The sequence below is a fragment of the Pseudorca crassidens genome, chromosome 5 (assembly GCF_039906515.1).
Source record: "Pseudorca crassidens isolate mPseCra1 chromosome 5, mPseCra1.hap1, whole genome shotgun sequence".
In the NCBI taxonomy this organism is placed as follows: Eukaryota; Metazoa; Chordata; class Mammalia; order Artiodactyla; family Delphinidae; genus Pseudorca; species Pseudorca crassidens.
This window is the reverse complement of record NC_090300.1, coordinates 139,040,079-139,054,204: the sequence shown is the minus strand read 5'-3', so window position 1 is coordinate 139,054,204 and position 14,126 is coordinate 139,040,079. Positions and strand designations below refer to the sequence as shown.

Genomic DNA, 14,126 nt, shown 5'->3' with positions numbered 1-14,126 from the left:
ATGAAGACCCTTTGGAGTTAGTGTAGTTTGCTGTCACCTTTGTCTACAAAGAAGGTGGAACACAAAGAGAAAATTAACATTTAATTCTAAGACAGAAATGTAAAGCTATCTTATGGTGAGACAGTGGTTGATTTTTACATTTTCTTACACATTTTGCCTAAGAATAGAAGGTGTTGGGTTTTTTTTTCCTCTTCTGCAAACAGTATGATGCTTTTGAAAACTAAGACTCCTATGAATGCTGGAGTCAAATTTACAAAATGCTTTTTACCTAAATCTTCTGAAGTCAGATCTTTGTCTCTTCTCTCGCCCAGGCCTCTCTCTTTTTTTTTTTTTTTTTTGGTTAACATCTTTATTGGAGTATAATTGCTTTACAATGGTGTGTTAGTTCCTGCTTTATAACAAAATGAATCAGCTATACATATACATATACATATATCCCCATATCTCCTCCCTCTTGTGTCTCCTTCCCACCCTCCCTATCCCACCCCTCTAGGTGGTCACAAAGCACCGAGCCGATCTCCCCGTGCTATGCAGCTGCTTCCCACTAGCTATCTGTTTTACGTTTGGTAGTGTATATATGTCCATGCCACTCTCTCACTTCGTCCCAGCTTACCATTCCCCCTCCCTGTGTCCTCAAGTCCATTCTCTACGTCTGCGTCTTTATTCCTGTCCTGCCCCAGGTTCTTCAGAACCATTTTTTTTAGATTTCATACATATATGTGTTAGCATACGGTATTTGTCTTTCTCTTTCTGACTTACTTCTCTCTGTATGACAGACTCTAGGTCCATTCACCTCACTACAAACCAGGCCTCTTTTTTCAATGGCAATCTGTAAAATACTTGCTCAACATTCTGCCCTTTAAAAGTTGCAAACTTGAGGTCTTGAGAAAAAGTGGAAGACATCTCTGTTAGTCTGGGTTGATAGAGGCAGCCCTGCACTGCCGGGTTTGTGAACTAGTCATCAGGCCTTGTTGCCAGTTTCCTAGCCAGACTTTCTTTTCAGTTATCCTTGGGAGAGAGTTCACCTGAACAGAAAACATTTAAAAGCCACAGAATATTTTTGCCAAAGGTACAAAAAGAAGACCCAAACCCTTGCATTCTTTTGCACTTACTGAGTACAGAGAGACGGGTGATCGCCTGATAATGATAACCACGATTACTCGTAAAGCTGGGCAGTCAATACATGCAGTCAACGGTCCGAATGTTAACACTTCTACCTGGAAAGCATAAATCAGCCTCTCTCATCAGTAGTGTGATTAAAGAAAACCTTTGGAAGGAACAGTTAGCGGAGGAAAATCTTCAAGAGTCAAACATAAATTATATTTCAGTATCGTTTTGGGGGGAAATCATCAGACAAAAGCAAATATTGGGACTTAAGGAGGCTTATTAAACACTGGTAAACAGGCCACAAACATGTATTAGATTTAAACAAAGGTAGCTGGTTTTTTATTAAAAGATTTTATTTTTCTAAATCCTGACCCACTCTACATGTAAGTGACCTCCCTGATTCTCTGCAGATACAAGGCAGATCCAGCCGTCCCCACCATGGTCCTACGAGCAGTCCTACCAATACCTGGGACCCATTGCCTCTCCTTCTGTCCACCCAGCAACACCCATCTCGCCGGGACGGGCCAGCGGCATGACAACCCTCTCTGCAGAGCTTTCCAGTCGACTCTCAAGTAAGCTGCTTGAAAATACACTCTTTGAAGTCCGGTTGCAGTGGAAGGTTCTGGAGACCAGAAGGGATGCACGAACGGGGTGGCAGTCATTTTTGATTGGATGCAGTACGGTTTAAAGACAAGGCTGTCTATCTCTAAGTCCCCCGCCCACACGCTGATTTTCCTTGACACTCAGAGGCAGAGATTACGTACAGATGTGAAGGGAGAAGTGGCTTGGAGAAAGTGGATTCCTTGGGCGTTTGGGGGTGCTCAATTCGGCAGGCACGGGTGGCAGCTGAAGGGTCAGTGACAGAAAAGGCCAAAGTAGTCAGCTTCTGGGCCTCAGATGGGACTGATCCATCTTGCGGTGGCGAGCTTTCACAGGCCACGTGAACAGCACACTGGGGCACACATGGAGTGGGACACACATCTACCCCAACGGGACACTCTCAACTAAGAGCCGCTTATATCAGGTTTGAGGAACAGACTGGAAAGCTCAGGTGTCATGGCTGGCATGATTGTTGTTAATACGTGCTCATTAAACCTAGTCATTTAACCTATGAGACCTTTGGGCTTGGCACTCACCTTTGCTTGTGGGCAGGGAAATCAGAGTTACAGAGAAAAATTCCTTTGTTGAAAGCAAAAAGGAGCGACTCCCTGTTTGGGGCTTTGAAATTGGAGCTGGACCAGACTGTGAAAATACTTCAGAGGACTTCAGCAGTAGGAAGCCTGAGAACACACTTCTGTGGAAGGGTGGCTGTTTTTGCTTTTCAGCTCCTGGAATCAGATTATAGCAGATTAGGGGCAGGCGAAGGGGCAAAGGCATTGCGTCTGCCATTTTACGTGTGGTGTAATGTCGTGTTTTGTGGACGATGGTGATTAGTTGAGATTTCCCCAGATGCTTCAGCTTCTTCTCAGAGCTTCACAGAATCCCTGTCAGCTTCTCAGCAGCAGCAGTGCTGACACCTGCGGCCAGATGATTGTTCACTGGGGGGGGGCAGTCCTGTGCACTGCAGGGCCTTCATCAGTGTCTCTGGCCTCTAGATGCCAGCAGCACCCCCAGTCGCGGCAACCAAAAATCACAGACGTTGCCAAATGTCCTGGGGGCCACACTGCCCCACAGCTCAGAGCTGTCCTCTTGGGCGAGGCAGTGGGATAAGAAAGCCAACTTTGTTGCCCAGTTCCCACATTATTTTCAGCCACTGTTGCCAAGAACTTCATGGCACCTGCCGGGCTAAGGAGTTAAGGGACTAGCGTAGGAGTTGTGAAGTCCATTCAGCTTGTTGTTGTTGCAAACGCTCTGTCCCCTCAGGACTGGTCTGCTTCCAAAGGCACTTGTCATCTTTCATTGTTTCTTCTTCTTGTTGGCACTGCTCTGCCCACTGGCTGTGGTCTACATCTGAAGCAATTACTGTTTTTCTTGGAAATGTCCCTGCTGTGGGTCTGTCCCTTGGAATTTATTTCATAAGTCTTTTGACTTGGTCAGCACCCAAGATCATCGGCACCTTCGAGTCCAAGAACCCTAGGGGCCAGCTGTTCTGGCTGACCAGTGCAGATGGAAGGGTGACTTCTTTTTTTATAGGAATGAGTAACACGTGCCCTCCCCAATCCCGTCTCACAGTTACACTTCTGAATAGCCTGGACTTCAGTTAGCCAAGGAGCAATGGAAGGGCGTTTCATGGCATGAGGGTATGAAGGAGATAAAAGCCGCATCCCATTTCAGCACCCAAGCATGACCCTGCGCTGTCTTGGACGGTGGACCCAGGACAATGCCAGAGGAGCTTTCACCGGTGGCAGAGCATAGCATGGGAGACTGCTCTCCACCTTGGCAGGTCTCCCTCTGAGAAATCGAGCCTGGAGCCCAGGCCTGAAAAGTGTTGTCATCTACCTGTGGGCAGGAGGGGTCTGGGATACTTAAAAGAAAAGTGGCTGCTTTGAGAGCCTGCTTTCCTTGAATCCCGCCCCCCAGCTCAGCTCTGTGCTCTGCCCCTCTCCCCACCCCTAGCGCCACCTGGGCTTCCTCTGGCCGGTGAGACCTGTGCTCTGTGTCTGTCTCTTACCTTTGCAGACAGACTCCACACCTTGTCTGAAAAGAGTTGTCATCTGGAGGTTTTCTTTTCTTTTTTTTAAAATAATGTTTAGCTGCCAACCTGGGCGACAGACAGCATGCATTAATCTGAGTCATGCGAGATCCTTTTAAGGCAGCCATTATCTGCTCAGGCTGTTTAATCCTTCGGGGGCAGTGGGAGGGGCCCAGAGCAGGGCCGCTTTCATCCACAACAAGCTGCAGAATGAAGACTTGAGCTGTCATGGCAAATATTCAGCTCCATCGGTGGGGCAACATTTCCAACTAAAATACCTGCGCCGCCTAATCCCCAGATTTCCTACTGTTTAAAAGCTCCCTGTGAATATCAGGGGTCCCCACCTCTGCCCACACTGCTACCGAATAAGGGGGCACAAGCCCAGCCAAAAGGACAAATGAGCTAAGGCCGGGGGGGTGAACCGTGCGTCACTGGTGGGGCGTGCTTGGTAGCGGGTGTCAGACCGGACATAGAAATGAAAACAAATATTTTAATAGGTCACTTGACTCTGAGCCCACCTAGTGGGCCGAAGTTGTTTTGTTATCACAATGTGTGTGTAAAGGACAATTTGGCCAAACGGATGGTCTTCTGTAGTGTGACACTGGTACTATGTGGCCAGAAGAAGAGTCACAGGCAACATCTAAGATCTTCCAGATATTCTGCCCACAAGTGAAAGAACTATTTTCTCCTGACAGCTGAGACCATAACATCATTCCATTACTTATGTCCGTGACAAATCACGGGCTCACTTGGGATTCCAGTAACTTGCTGTCATCACCAGGTTACCACACAGCAGTTGGAACAGACTGGCAGAGCATGTCCAGACACAGTCATGAAACAGGGTGACCTTTCATTCATTTTCCAGTGGATTCACCTTTTTGTCTCATGGCAAATGAAGCAAGAGGAATAATGGGTGGAATCATTTATTTGTGTCCAGAGTATTGCATCAGATGACAACAAATGGACTGTATTTGCCTAATGCTGCTCCCTGGACTATAGAAATCTCACTGGAAAAATGGAGTAAAGCTTCCTGTTAACTCTCAAGTATGTCACAGCTCTCTGTGTGAACACAAACAAGTGACACAGGGCTTGCTCACAGAAGGCCCCACAGGGCAGGGACAAACCCTGTGGAATGAGGTGCGGCCTGGCTTCAGGACGAGCTAGAGAGTGTCCGTGGAAGGGCTGCCCTAGAACCACTGTCAGTTTGCAACTTTTTCCCTGCCCACACGTCTGACGCGTTGAAAAGGTTAACAGGAGTGTTTATTTCAAAGTCAGACTCCTGGTTTCCTCGTCAGTGGAGGGATTTGCTGCGGACTTCTGTTGTTTCTATAATTACCTCTCTGATGAAGAGTATATCCCCTCACCAGAGGCACCCCAAATTTACAGGAGTTCACTTGGAGGGAGGGAAGGGGAGGGGGAGAGAGAAAGAGAGAGAGAGCGTGCGAGAACGAGAACACTAGCTCTCCCTGCTGGAATAACAGGCTTGAAATATGAGGAAGCTGATCAACAGCCCATGCCGTCCAAAAGCAGATGAACCCACCCGATGGCTTTCCTTTCAGAGCAAGCTTTTGGCTCAGTCAGGTTTCTCTGTGGGCCTGAACACAAAAGGACACAGGCCACATGCCATCTTGGGCTTGGAGTTATTTCATATGTTCATTTGAGAACTGATAAATTTTAAAACATTCAGTTCTTGCCTCTGCTGTTTTGTTGCTGTCTTTTGGGTTTGCTGACGTAAAGACTACGGTCTGGTCATTTAACGCATAATTCTGAGGAACAGAAACTACCCCAGGACACCATCCTACATGCACAGTGGTGGTTCTCAGCGGGGGCGGGGGACTTTTGCCCCCCTCACCCCTACCCCCAGGGCATTTGAAAGGTCGGGAGACATTGTTGGCTGTCACAATGGGGGGAGTGGGGCTCATTACTGACATCTGCTGGGCAGAGGCCAAGGATGCTGCCAAACACCCATCCCAGACCCACATCACCCCAACAAAGCTGGCCCCAAATGTCAGTAATGCCACTGTTGGGAAACTCTGATCTACAGGACACAGGAAACCATCCTAGTACCCAAACCCACGAGTGGTTCCCAAGGGCAGCCTGCGGTTAAGGAAAATGCAAAGAGATGCCACAAAGGACAGCCAAAGCCAGTCCGCGAAATGGTAAATGCATCATCCTAACCAAATGAGTTGTATAGACAAAGCTCTGCCATTTCTGGTAGAATTTCAACATGTACAAAAACGGAGCAGATAAGTCAAGGTCCTGCAGCCACTCCTCTTAACAAACCGGTGATGCATCTTAGAGAAAAGCACGTGAAACCGACGCTGTACTGTTTCTAAAACTGTGGAACTAGTCTGAAGGTAGATATGGGAGAGAAAGAGTGATGTGACGGTTCACGGACACCCACTCCCAGTCACTACTATGGCGGGCATCAGCTTCAACCATAGGAAACGGCCAATTTTTAACTATTCCGGGCCTACCGAAACAGCAGTTTTAAACGTATTATAACGTATTAAAATGTTATTACATATTAATATTGTTATGACAATACCGTATTACGTATATATATTCTATTAATATTAATCTATTAATGCATCCATTATATTAGTAGTTCTAGTGTTACATTGTTTTGTTATATATTGTTATATTAATATCACCGATTAAATGTACATTACTATTGATATATTAATATGTTGATTATATAGAGAGGTGGCAAACTTTTCTGCAAAGGGCCAGATTCTAAATATTTTAGACTTTCTGAGCCCTACAGTCCGGCCCTCCAGTCTCTGCCATGACCACTCAACTCTGCGGCGGTGATTTAAAAGCAGCCATAGAGGGCTTCCCTGGTGGCGCAGTGGTTCAGAATCCACCTGCCGATGCAGAGGACACGGGTTCGTGCCCCGGTCCGGGAAGATCCCACATGCCGTGGAGTGGCTAGGCCTGTGAGCCATGGCCGCTGAGCCTGCACGTCCAGAGCCTGTGCTCCACAACGGGAGAGGCCACAACAGTGAGAGGCCCGCGTACCGCAAAAAAAAAAAAAAAAAAAAAAGCAGCCATAGATAATACATAAAAGAATGAGTCAGGCTCCTTCCAATAGTACTTCATGTATGAACACTGAAATTTAAATGCCGTATCATTTTCATGTCAGGACATCATCTTTTGATTTTTTTTTTTTCTTTTTCAACCATTTAGAAAAGTGAAACTCATTGTAAGCCTGTGCGCTTACAAAAATTGGTAGCTGGTGGATCTGGCAGGTGGGTTTGCCAACCCCAGAGTTACAGAAATATGGTTATATTACGCAAGTATTATATCATATACCGTATTACGTTGCATGAGATCGTATATTACCATCATCATCGTATCAGCTGTCTGGGCAGCAACGTTCTGGGTAATCCTCTCGCGAGCGGGCCGGCGGGGGAAGGGGCGTGGCCTCCTTGAACCCCTGTCTCACGATATTTTTCTCTCCCTCCCTGCAGCCGCGCCCGACCTAACAGCCTTCGGCGACCCGCGCCAGTTTTCCGCGCTGCCCTCCATCTCCGACCCCCGCATGCACTACCCCGGCGCCTTCACCTACTCCCCGACACCCGTCACGTCGGGCATCGGCATCGGCATGTCGGCCATGAGCTCGGCCACACGCTACCACACGTACCTGCCGCCGCCCTACCCTGGCTCGTCGCAGGCGCAGGGCGGCCCGTTCCAGGCCAGCTCGCCGTCCTACCACCTGTACTACGGCGCGTCAGCCGGCTCCTACCAGTTCTCCATGGTGGGCGGCGAGCGCTCGCCGCCGCGCATTCTGCCGCCCTGCACCAACGCCTCCACCGGCTCAGCGCTGCTCAACCCCAGCCTCCCGAACCAGAACGACGTGGTGGAGGCCGAGGGCAGCCACAGCAACTCCCCAACCAACATGGCGCCCGCCGCGCGCCTCGAGGAGGCCGTGTGGCGACCCTACTGAGGCTGCGCACGCGCTCTCCGTGCGGCCGGGCGTCGTCCCGGAAGCGCCTCCTTCGGGCTCCGGCCTCGTGTGCTTGGGAAACCCGCGAGGGCCCGGCCGCCGGCCCTGGGGAGCGCGCCGCTGCCAACTGCCATGGTGATGTCGCTCCGGGCGGGGCCTCGGGGCCACCTGTGCTTCTCAAGTCCGGCAATTGCCGTTGGCCCATCTCAGATTTTTCTAACCTGATGCAACTTGAGGGTGTCCGCTTCACCACCCCGTGGACACGCTGTAAGGCAAACAGAAAGATTCCCAGAGGGAAACTGTGAATGCTTCTGATTTAGCAATGCTGTGAATAAAAGAAAGATTTTATACCCTTGACTTCACTTTTTAACCAAGTTGTTTATTCCAAAGAGTATGGAATTCGGGTTTTTCGGGGTTTTTTTTGGGGGGGGGTGGGGAGATGCAACTCATTCTGTTTGGCATCAAATTCATATTTTTAATTTTCTTTTGCAGCACCTTATAAATTGCAAAATGCGTATTTGCATTTGGGGTGATTTTTATTTTTATATATACATAAATTTGAGCTTGCTTCTTTCTTGCTTTGACAAATGAAAGAAATATGATTCCTTTTTCTGTAAGTTTTATTTAACTTTTTTTTGGACTTTTTTTGTAGTTGTTTTTTGAGAAACGGCTACAGCTTTGGGTCATTTTCAACTACTGTATTCCCACAAGGAATCCCTAGATATTTATGTATCTTGATGTTTAGACACTTACTTAATGTGTTGATACTTTTTTTATTATTTAAATGTACTTATATTAAGAAGAAAAATATCAAGTACTACAGTTTTTGTTTTTGATAGTAGCCAAAGTTAATTGTATCACATTGAAGAAAGTTGGAAAAAAAGGATGGGTAATGTGATCACTTGGTTATCTAAATATTGTTTACATTAAACTCCCTTTAATGTTAATCAAACGAGTTGGTAGCTAACGCAGCAATGTTTTCAGTAGGCTTTTTAGATACTGAGGGTCACTCCAAAGATCTAAAGTATGGAATTTTCTGCCAAGCTCGACAAAGGGTCTCATATCTGACTCCCTCCCTTCAAACGGAGAAGGTCAAATCTGGTTCCAGAGGGTTCACGCAGATGCCATGATTGCACCTCTGGAGAGGATCTATTTTCTGCCTAGGGGTTTTCTCACTCCATGGCCTCTTGTTAATGTCAGACATGCTTTGTAACAGAATGAATCTGAAGTAAGCTGTGTGGAGGAGCGGTATCCCCATGGAAACTGAGTGGATGAATTCAGGGGTTCCTTAACTGCTTGATTCTGGAGATCAAGAGAGGAGATCATCTGAATCTAGAGTTCAGGTTTTTTTAGCTCCAAGAAAATATTCCTCTTTGATAGAGTACGTGTTCATTGATGCAGAACGAAACTTGTGGCTGTCCCCCAAGGCTGGGAGTGGAAGGGACTAGACCGGATGCCTTTGACAGCTGAAGGTCTCCAGCTCAGTTTTCATAGGGTGGGCCCAGAAGCAGGCCTGAACAAGCCAAATCCCCTCCGTGTGCCTCAGTGGAGTCATATGGGAGAGCATCGTCCCACCTGTGCAGGACCCCGTCCCATGCTGCTCACTGACCACCCATCTTGGTGTTGTTCTCACTAGGCTGAGACCCTACCCCGTAGGGTGTGTGCACTTTTACCCGTGCATTAGCATGACAGGAAAGATTCATGTCACTGCTGCCCATGGCTACAATCCAAACATACCCAATGTCACTGTAAATTTTATGGCACTATTTTTATTGGAGGATTTGGTCAGAATGCAGTTGTTGTACAACTCATAAATACTAACTGCTGATTTTGACATATGTGTGCTCAAAAATGATCTGGTTGTTATTTAATGTACCTCTTAAATTAGTTGAAACGATTTCAGGTCAACTCTGAAGAGTATTTGAAAGCAGGACTTCAGAACAGTGTTCGATTTTTATTTTATAAATTTAAGGATTCAAATTAGAAAGATCTTTGGCTGCAGGCAGCAAAACAGCTGGTCTTATTTAAAACAACTTGTTTTTGAGTTTTCTTATATATATATATATATTATTTGTTATACACAGATGCAGTAGCACTTTGGTAAGAGTAAAGCAGTTTGTGTTGTCAGTCAGGTCGTTCTTATCTAGAAAAGAGCTAAAGCCGATCTTGGAGAAACTCAGAATATATTTATTTTCATTTTAGGCATAATTCTCCCTCCATGACACATTTTCATGTTTTATTCTATGTTACATTTTTACAGCAAAATGACCCTTAAATGTCAGTAAATTTAAAACTTTTTATTTCTGAAAAGGACCATTAGCCCATTGGCCCCAAATTCAACTTTCTTTTCATGATCAGCCTTCTTTTCATGATCAACGTTCTTTTCAGCACGTTGCCTTATCTGACCTGACAAAATGTTGGTTAAAAAAAATGAAGGAAAAAAATGTATACTTTTCAGTTTAGTTCTGGTACCTGAAGATATTCCAACTCAAAATCAGCCCAATGCCCTACAAGGGAAATCAGATAATCTCTCACATTGAATCTTCACTCTCAAAGCCATGTGTGAGGAGAGCTTGTCACTTTGTCGTGGACCCACAGGTTTGGCCATTCAGAGTTTCACAGACCCTTACCAGCATGTATAGTATTTAATCTTTCCAGAAAAAAAAAAAAAGTCAAACCTTAGTTGTTTCGGAGATAGGTCTCATACTTAATGCATTTTTCCCCTGAGGAATTCCATTCTATTGCCTTCAGGTTAAATTAAGGTGGTCCTTTTATGAAGTAGATCCTTAAGCCAATTAAGTAATAACTGGATGTATCTGGGAGCACTGGTCCAGGAGAAGAAAGATTAAATAGCCATCTTTACTGCTCGTTCATGCCCTTATTTATCATTTCAACATAGACATATTTCAGTTATTTTTGTTTTTCTCACTATCTAAAAATACTTCTATTTTTCTCTTTCTCTGCCCCCCGCAATTATCTCCCTCTTTGTCTCTCCCCGTCCCTCCTCCAAATCCCACCTCTTCCCTCCTCCATTCTCCAGTTTTGTGTAAGGAGATAGCACGCACACCCATCCCGACACCAAACACGTTTCCTCCCTTTACATAAAGGAACAGAGTGAGTCAGCCTTTCTCCTGCCTATGGGTTTCTTCCAGCAGAATGGAGACATTGCCAACCCTTTTGGATCTGCTTGCTGTCCAAATGCAGCAATAGAAGCCTTCCTGGGCAAATTACAATCAGTGACTTAACAGACAGCCTTTCTGCTGCCTAGGGTTTCTGTGCAGATAAACAGAAATGCTCTGATTAGAAAGGAAATGAATGGTTTCACTCAAATGTACTGCAATTTAGGACTGCGGATTTCTGTCTTGAAATACCTGTTTCCTTGGGACATTCTGTCCTGGTGATTTTTGGTTCTGGTGTTTTTTTGTTTTCTGGGGGATGACATGTTTGGGGTCTTTTATACATGAAAAGTCAGTTTAACAATGATATCAGAAAACATTTTTTACATCTGAACAAAATGCCTTTTTGTTTACCCGCAGTATACAGTCTTTGTTTGTCTGTTTCTTTGTTTGGAGTTTCCCCCACCCTTTAGCCAGATCAGTATGGATAAGGCTGATCATTTGGCCTTGTTTTTTCCTTCCAGAAGAGTTGCATCAACAAAGTTAATTGTATTTATGTATGTAAATAGATTTTAAGCTTCATTATAAAATATTGTTAATACCTGTAATAATTTTTTTTTCAATTTTTTGTGTGTGTTTCTAAGGACATTTCTTATGTTTGCTAAATACTGTAGACAAAAAAAAAACTGCTTCTTTCTACTTTGTTTATTTTAGACTTAAAAACGAGCTACTTTTTATTCACTTTTGTAAAGAGCTAATAGCATGGTTCTAATTTTTTTTTTAAGAAGTTCACTTTTTGTTCTGGGGAAATGAATGTGCAAAAAAAAAAAAAACCTGTTGGTTATTTGTGCTATTCTGGATGTATAAAAATCAATGGAAAAAAATAAACTTCCAAATTGAAATGACAGTATAACACATCTATTGAAAAAGTAACGATGGGAAATGCACACTACTTGACTAGGTTCCACTTCGTGTCTATTTGTGTAGCACTTACTGGATCTGTTCCCAAAGCATCCTGGAAATTTGTGTGTGGTTTCTTTCTCCCTCGTACTAACCTAGTGAACATTTTCTGCAAGGGAACTGCCAATCTTGAGTTTTAAACCAGATACATTGTGAGAGGACACCCCAGAAGCCCCTCTCCGAGGTGTTTCTAGATAGCGCAGGAGAGCAGACGCTCCACTGTGCGTGATTCCACTCACCGCACGTAGTCACAGTGGCTGCCCCCTCTGCCAGGAGCATCCACCGGGCCCAGCCTGTGCAGGGCAGCTGGACTGCTGCTGCCCAGGAACCACGGGGCCTTACTTTCTTTGTACCACAGTTTCTTGTGTAAATCCAGTATTATAACTAGTGAATGGCAAATAAACAGTTTGGCAAGTACGTACACCATATCACATTGGTTTTGTCTTTCTCTGAGATGGAGGGCTGGGAAGCCAACTGAAGCCCCATGCAGCACACGGGAAACCGCCTTCAACGGGCAGTTTATAGTCTGCAAGCTGAAGTCTGTGCCTCTACCTCCCAGGGCCTCCTGCTGCCGACAGCACCACGGCCTAGGCACAGCCCAGGCTCCTGGGGTTGCTGCTGTGGGTATGAAGGAACACCGAAACATGCATAAACGGCATAAATGCCTGTCTTACAAAAGAAAGGAATTAAGTGGGATTTTCAAACACAAGGTGGAAAGGGTGTATGTTGAACCTGAGGCCGGACACCCTTACCCGCCTCCATTTCTGTAAATTTGGTGCCTGTGATGGGAAGTTGTTTATACGGGCTTCCCTCACCACCAGCCCTGTGCAGAGGAGTATTAGTACTTCAGTCTCAAGGCTCTGTGTGACCCAATGTACCTCTCAGCCGAGGACTGGGCTAAAGCTGCTTCCCAGGTCTTGCCGTTGCCACCTCATGGTCCGAAGTGACCTACAGGATGGCCACACAGAATGTCAGGAACCTAAGCAAGTGCGATCAAAAGAAATCACGGGGCTTCCCTGGTGGCGCAGTGGTTGAGAGTCCGCCTGCCGACGCAGGGGATGCAGGTTCGTGCCCCAGTCCGGGAAGATCCCACATGCCACGGAGCGGCTGGTCCCGTGAGCCATGGCTGCTGAACCTGCGCGTCTGGAGCCTGTGCTCTGCAACGGGAGAGGCCACAGCAGTGAGAGGCCCGCGTAACGCCAAAAAAAAAGGAATCACAGGGACTTCCCTGGCGGTCCAGTGGTTAAGACTTTGCCTTCCAATGTAGGGGGTGCGGGTTCAGTCTCTGGTCAGGGAGCTAAGATCCCACATGCCTTGTGGACAAAAAACCAAAACGTAAAACAGAACCAATATTGTAACAAATTCAATAAAGACTTTAAAAATGGTCCTCATCAAAAAAAAAAAAAAACTTAAAAAAAAGAAAAGAAATCCCAGACGTAGGAGTTAATGGCTAATGAGCAGGGGCAGGAAATGGGTGGAAGGACTGGGTTATATACATTCCGAAAGGGAGCCTAGGGGAGCTGCTGGAAGCATGGACTCAGGGTCTGAGTTCTAGTTCTGTCTCACACAAGGGAACAAGTTAAACTAGTGACCTAGTTTTTCTCACCTGTAAAATAGAGATGATACTGTTTTAAGTTATGAAATTTAAATAAGTTAATACATATCAAACACTTTAAAAAGTCCTTGGCACATAATACATGCTCAATAAATGTTAAATACACGAAGTGATACCACACGTTATTAAACATGTAAACAATATCAAATAGCAAGTTTAAATAACTTCCACTTTGCCCAATCCCTGCCTTGCTGTTGCTAGTCACTGTTCCGTGTTCACCATTCCAGACTCTTTTCTATAACCGTAACATACACCATGTATTTAATCTACACCTAAGCAAAAAGGCATCAGATGATACATATCATTGCATAGATTTTTCACTTAATATGTATACAGCGTGCATCCTTCCACATCGGTCAGCTTAGATCTCCATCATTCTTTTTAACGACTGCACTGCATAGCATTTCATGGTTGTACTAATCCATTTACCCCTTCATTTATTGCTGGACATCTAGGTTGCTCCCAACATCTTGCTATGACAACCGTTCTCTGTATATATCTTAGCACCTTGTGCTAGAATTTTTGTACGTTTAAAAGCAACTGCTGGTTCAAAACAGTTTTACATTTTGACAGGTACCTCCAGATACCTGTTTCGGAAGGTTTTATTGAATTAGATTTCTAGGGTCGGGGCCCTGTACTAGGAAGAAGAAAACGGAAACTTGCCAGGTAGATGCTTGATGGCTGTCTGTAGCAGGCGTTTAATCCAGACCTTAGTGTCAGAGAGATTTTGAATCTTCTGAAGAAGCG

The 14,126-nt window shown here is 45.5% G+C and overlaps 1 protein-coding gene across 3 annotated transcripts in view; it reads left to right on the top strand.

Annotated features, from left to right (window-relative positions):
- The window catches only part of RUNX1 (RUNX family transcription factor 1), a 247,017-nt gene extending 234,825 nt beyond the window's left edge, over nucleotides 1–12,192 (top strand). For all 3 annotated transcript variants that reach the window (XM_067739431.1, XM_067739429.1, XM_067739430.1), the window contains 2 exons: nucleotides 1,518–1,679; nucleotides 7,213–12,192. In XM_067739431.1, coding sequence (XP_067595532.1) covers nucleotides 1,518–1,679; nucleotides 7,213–7,688 — 638 coding nt within the window. In that variant the 3' untranslated portion in view covers nucleotides 7,689–12,192. The remainder of the gene's footprint in view (nucleotides 1–1,517; nucleotides 1,680–7,212) is intronic.
- The last annotated feature ends 1,934 nt before the right edge of the window (nucleotides 12,193–14,126 follow it).